The sequence below is a fragment of the Terrapene carolina genome, unplaced genomic scaffold (assembly GCF_002925995.2).
Source record: "Terrapene carolina triunguis isolate 2854851 unplaced genomic scaffold, T_m_triunguis-2.0 Scaffold210, whole genome shotgun sequence".
Taxonomy (NCBI): domain Eukaryota; kingdom Metazoa; phylum Chordata; order Testudines; family Emydidae; genus Terrapene; species Terrapene triunguis.
The window spans coordinates 11987116-11993115 of NW_020664561.1; the positions used below are offsets into that span (position 1 = coordinate 11987116).

Consider the following 6000-nt stretch of genomic DNA (forward strand, 5'->3'; position numbering starts at 1 on the left):
AAACACCACGAGCGCCCCCCACCACCCCAACATTGGCTGCCCCTTCTAAGGTGCTGCCCCAAGCACCTGCTTGGTCAGCTGGTGCTGGGAGCTGGCCCTGCTCCCCTGATTTATTTCCTGACACCTCCTCGCACAGAGTAAAAGTTACGAAGAGCTTTGGGTTGAAAGAACCCTGGGTAACACTAGCTTTATTCCGTATGTGGCTGGACAGATGGATGTTGCCTGTGAGAATTTGATTTGATTCAAATCTTTTAGATGGTAGGTCTGACATTGGTCTAATTTCAGACATGATGGGCTATATTCAAATATGATGGAAGTGGGTTCAGTTCCATTGATTTGAATAGAGTCATCTGCTTACATCACATTAGATATTGTTTGAGCTTTCCCACATTCAGCACTGCTCTGCAGTCACCCTGCTACCCCGTTCCTTGGCCAATTCTGAACAGATTTTGCCAAACCATGTAGTGGTTTGTAATGTTCATAAGGGTCCATTAAGGATTTAGAGGAGACACCAACATCATGTGACTTGTGATTTAAATAGATTTGAAGCCAGCCCTCCTGAGGTGGCTGGGTAGTAAGCCAGCTAAGCTTCCATTTATTTCTTGTTTAAAAATTTAAGCAGGACATGATTGGTTGCATTGTTTTGGTGTTTGCCTATGTTATGTGGAGGGACAGAATCCCAGATGAGTGTGCTACTGACCAGTCCCTTGCATTGCTTTCCAGGAGACCCAGCCACAGATGCACTCAACTGTTGTGGATTCTTTACCTGAAGAAATTTCTGAGACTTCTTCTGAACTTGGGAAAGACAAAACTGAAGATGTTGATGTTGATAAGAAATCTGTGAAAGGGGAAGAAGTGTTAGGGCAAAAGGTGAAAATCTTAGGCGGCAGGTATAATAGGCAAGGAGTGGCTCTGCCTCCCCTGGCGCTGCCGCGGCTGTTGGACCCCCAGTTGTGGGGTTTGGCGCAAAGTTTTTGCTTTATTATGCCCTATGCAGGTTCCGGGGCAGCCGAGACGGCACATACATACTGCTGCCTCAGCTGCCTCAGAACCTGCATGGGGCATATCAAAAGCGTCTTCTAACAGACGCTTTTCCCCTGGGCAGGTTGGGTCCAGGGAGAAGAGGCACGGCGCAGCTTTGGCCAGCCTCCGGTGCCTCCGGGCAGGGCTGGGGGGGAAGGCTCAGGGCTTCAGCCAGCCCAGGGCTCCTCCAGCCGAGGGGGGCACTGGGCTTCGGCCGGCCCAGGGCTCCTGCGGCTGGGGGGGACTTGTGGCTCCAGCTGTGGGGGAGGGGGAGTGGTCTGGGGCTCCAGCTGTGGGGAGGGCACAGGCGGAAGGGGCGGAGCCGGGGGCTAGCCTCCCCAAAGGGGGGCTCCACCTGCCACCCATGGTGAAAATCTCCATTTTACAAGTGAGTGCAGTAGCCGTGGTTGGCGCAAGATGTACTGCTTTCCAGTGGAGCCTTTCTTTGCTTCTTGCCATTTGCATATGACATGTGAAATGTAGGCCTCAAAGCCTTCGTTGTGCCAGCAGCCATTGCACTAACTCATCATTCACCTTTCCTTCAGCAGGAGCCACCTGCGCCAGACGTCAGCAGTGACGTCCCGACTGTAAGCAGTGAGGTAATGGAGGACACCATCAGGTACCTAGGACATGACTCCAACATCCATTTGAAATCCCTCAAGTCAACAGCGGTGTCGGTCTCTGGGGTAGGAATCTCCATCATACAAATTGTTTCCTTTTTACCTGGACTGTAGCTTGAGCTCTGGGACCAGATTTTTAAAGGTATTTTGATGCCTAAGATGCAGATAAGTTCCTAGTGGCACTTTCAAAACAATCTGAGAAGCTGTGGCTGTGCTAATCAGATGGCAGGGGCTCCATTTCTCCCCTCTTTTCTCCCTTTTCAGTTTTCTGATTTTCCACAAAAGCAATAGGATTCTGGCTATCAATGACTAAAACACTCCCTGAAATTTTGGAATGGATTATATACAGTGTTCAAAAGTTATCGCGTTACAGACAGACAGATGCCATTGAGTGTAAGGCCTTCTCAAGCTCAGCCAATTAAAGGAACTATTTGTCCCTTATCATACTTTTGACCTCCTTTCATTCTGAGCCTGACCATCAGGGCTTTCCAGTCAGGACATCACCCTCACAAACTGCCATAACCTGACAGACTACATGCCATCCGGGTGTGTATTGAAGGTTTTGGCAATCCAAGTCAATTACTCACTGAGTTCCAAAGAAGTGGGCTGTAGCCCAGGAAAACTTATGCTCAAATAAATTTGTTAGTCTCTAAGGTGCCTCATGTTCTTTTTGAGTTCATTCAGGCTCTGATTCAGCAAAGCACTAACTCTGAGCATGTGAGAAGATCCAGTTAAAGTTCATGGGACTGATCACATGCCTAAAGTGAAGCCTGTGCTTAAGTGCTTTTCTGAATTGGAGCCTTGATGCAATGCCCTGCCCTTCTTTGTTGCTTGTCCATGCTGCGATTAAGCAGTGACAGACCAGCACCCAACTGGACAAGGCACATGCTGCGGATGAAGCATAGCTCTGTTGGTTTCTCTGCGCTCCTCATACTCCCATACAGAAGGTGTTTCCTCTCCTCCCCCTAGAGAGAGATGACTGCCAGCAAGTCAACAACCCCATATTCTCAAAAGGAGTTTGAGACCTTGGCTTCACTAGAACGTCTGCAAGAGCAGCTCCTGTGAGTACTGGATCACCTGATTGAGAGTACGGATCATCCTCATCTTTATAACAACCTTTAATGTACTTTAAGACTCTTATGTCCCCCCCTTAGTCTTTTCTTCTCCAAACTAAACAACCCCAATTTTGTCAAGCTCTCCTCGTAAGTTATCTTTTCTAGACCTTTAATCATTTTTGTTGCTCTCCTCTGGACTTTCTCCAGTTTATCCACATCTTTCCTAAAGTGTGGTGCTCAGAATTAGACCCAATACTCTAGCTGAAGCCTTATCAGTGCTAAGTAGAGTGTGAGAATTACTTCTTGTGTCTTGCTTACTACGATCCTGCTAACACATTCTAGAGTGATTGCTTTTTTTTTTTTTCTACAGTATTACATTGTTGACTCAGTCAGTTTGTGATCCACTATAACCCCCATATCCTTTTCTGCAGTACTCCTTCCTAGAAAGTCATTTCCTATTTTGTATTTGTGCAATGGATTATTTGTTCCTAAGTGTAGTACTTTGCATTTGTCCTTATTGAATTTCATCTGACCTTTTGTTAGGAGAAATTGAGTTTTAAAATTAATTTAAAATGTAATTGATGCTCATGGACCATACAGCTGGGGCCATGGAGTCACTATTTGGTTTAGATCTTTTTAATAATGCCACACATTTACATTAGTGAGTTGTTTTTTATAGAGCCAATCAGATATACTGAAAATCTCAGTTTTCTTAGCCTGTCTGTTGAATATCTTGCCAACAGTCTCTTAGACTCCAGGTTTCAGTGCCTTCCTGGCTTCTGTATTTCAGAGAAGCTGAGATCCGTGCTCAGAATGCAGAGGAGAGATCAGAAAGTCTGGATGAGCATCTAGAAGAAGCTCTGGGGAGAATCCAGGATCTAGAGAAACAGCTGGAAAAAGCACTCAAAGCCCAGGAAGTAGCACCAAAACCAGGTGAGCTAATCAGAATTCTGAGATGTCTCATGGACTCTGAGATAGAAAACATCTGCTAGGTCCCTTAGTCCATTTCAGGGCCAGTGCAGGATCATTCCCTCTTGGACATTTACTAGTGTGTTGTCTAGACTAATTTTAAATGTGCCAAGAGATGAGGTATCCACCACCTCCCTTGGGAGATTATTCTATAGCAGAAACAGTAGAACCACTGCATTCTGAGCGTTTTTGAAAGAAAGTTGGTAAGAATGCTTAATACATCAGATTCTCTGTTTCTAGGGGCTTGTCTACACTAGAAAATTAGGTCGACTTAATTTAGGTTGACCTACAGCCACTGCAGTAGGTCAATCAGCTGTTGGTGTCCACACTATCCTCCTCCTGCCCGTGAAGAGCATCCTCACCAGGAGCCAGGGCCGGCCCCAGCATTTCTGCCGCCCCAAGCAAAAAAAAAAAAAAAAGCCACGATTGGCGGCGGCAGTTCAGCGGCAGGTCCTTCGCTCCTAGAGGGAGTGAGGGACCTGCCGCCCCTGAATTGCCGCAGGTGCCGCCCCTCTCCCTTGGCCGCCCCAAGCACCTGCTGGTTAAGCTGGTGCCTGGAGCCGGCCCTGCCAGGAGCGCTTGCACCAACTGAAGTGGGGCATTGTGGGGGCCCTGACAGTGGAATGTGAGGCACTGACAGCCACGTGGGGCTCACAGCTGGAGTCCCCATCCACCCCGATTTTCCAGTCCCAACTGTGAGCCCCGCGCAGGCTCAGTTTCACAGCACAGAGCCTACCAGCCATGAAATTGACATGCTGCTGTTTTCTCCGCTCAGAGCAGCCCCACTCTAACAGCTCTGGGCAATGTGGGGAGCTGGGAGACAGGGCTTTCAGTGCCTGGCAGCCGGACTCGGAGTGGGGAGCCTGAGCAGCAACCCGCTGGGAGCTGGTAGCCCGGGGGGTTGGGGGGTGGACAGCAGGGCTCCCAACCAGGTTCTAGCTGGAGTCCTCCACCCATCCTGGAGTGACAGCCCGAGCTGTGAGCCAGGTGCATGGTTCACAAGAGGGAACCTACTAGTCTTTCTTGTCAATTTCACGGCTCTAGCACTGAGCCATGAAATTGACAAGAATTTTAGCCAACAGCCCATGTAAGTAACAGTGTCTACAGGGACACTGCATCGCCCTAACTACACTGACATAAGTCCTACGCCTCTCATGGAGGTGGAGGTATTATGTCGGTGTAGTAAGGCCCTCACATTGGCAGGAGCAAGGCTGTAGTGTAGACACTGACATAGTTAGGTCGACATAAGCTGCCTTATGTGGACCTAACGCTGCAGTGTAGACCAAGCCTAGCATTTTAAAAAGTTTGTTTCCGGTGCATTGTACAGACATGAATGTGGAGACTGGCTACATCTTACTCATGCTCTTTGTTGCTATCTTTAAGAGCTGTCCAGGACCATCTCTCCTGGGTGACAGAGAATTCACTCTCCATCTCCACTCACTTCTGGGCTCCCTCACAGTGTGATGTCAAAAAAGCACAACCCTAACTTTGAGGAACATAGGAACTAAGGATCTGCCATATTAGGGGGAGCAATGGTCTGTCCAGCCCAGTATCCTTTCACTGACAGTGGCCACAGACCCAACTGCTTTAGAGAAAAGCACAAGAAACCCTGCAGCCATGGGGTACCTGCCCCCAGGAATATTCCCTCCTCACCCCCATTCAGTACAGGGTGGCTTATATCTTGAATCTTGCTCATTTTTAATATTTACTAAGATACTTATCTAGCCCCTATCATGCAATATCTGAGTGTGTTTACCCTCACAAGACAGGGCAGGGCAGGGCTGTTATCCTTGCTGTCTCCCAAGGGCCAGGCTAATGCCCTAATCACAGGACCATCCTTCCTCTCCGTAACTCTAGATATTCTTGTTATCTGTGTAAGTGTAATCCTTTTTTGAACCCTGCCAAACTCTTGGCCTCACTGGCATCCTGTGGCAGTGAGTTCCACAGGCAAAATGTGCATTATGTGGGAAAGCACTTCTTTCATCGGTTTAGAATTGGATCCACCCTGATTTAGGGGAAGTGGGGACTATAGTCCTGGGCTTTCCCAACACTGCCCCTCTAGTGGATCCCTCCCAGCTGTGATTTGAAAGGAGAGGGTGATTTATACTTGATTCTACAGGATGTATTTACCCTAGGAGGAGTTTTGCTATATTTATTTTTAACATCTGTGTATTTTTTATTTCAGAAGTCCCTTCCCAAGAAGAATCCAAGCCAACTTCTCATAAACCATCTGCCGCTGCCCGGTCCAGGAAAACCAGCAGACCCAAACATTAAAGAGTAGCAATGCCCAGCAAAGGTCATTTGGTTCCCATTTGTAGTAGACTTTCAGCATA

The 6000-nt window shown here is 47.9% G+C and overlaps 1 protein-coding gene across 1 annotated transcript in view; it reads left to right on the plus strand.

The window, feature by feature from the left end:
* LOC112105876 (axonemal dynein light chain domain-containing protein 1) overlaps window positions 1–6000 on the plus strand; it is a 65387-nt gene extending 59387 nt beyond the window's left edge. Inside the window, exons 22-26 of the mRNA XM_026655667.1 lie at window positions 724–870; window positions 1569–1709; window positions 2613–2704; window positions 3489–3631; window positions 5853–6000. Of these exons, the coding sequence (XP_026511452.1) occupies window positions 724–870; window positions 1569–1709; window positions 2613–2704; window positions 3489–3631; window positions 5853–5941 (612 nt within the window). The 3' untranslated portion in view covers window positions 5942–6000. The remainder of the gene's footprint in view (window positions 1–723; window positions 871–1568; window positions 1710–2612; window positions 2705–3488; window positions 3632–5852) is intronic.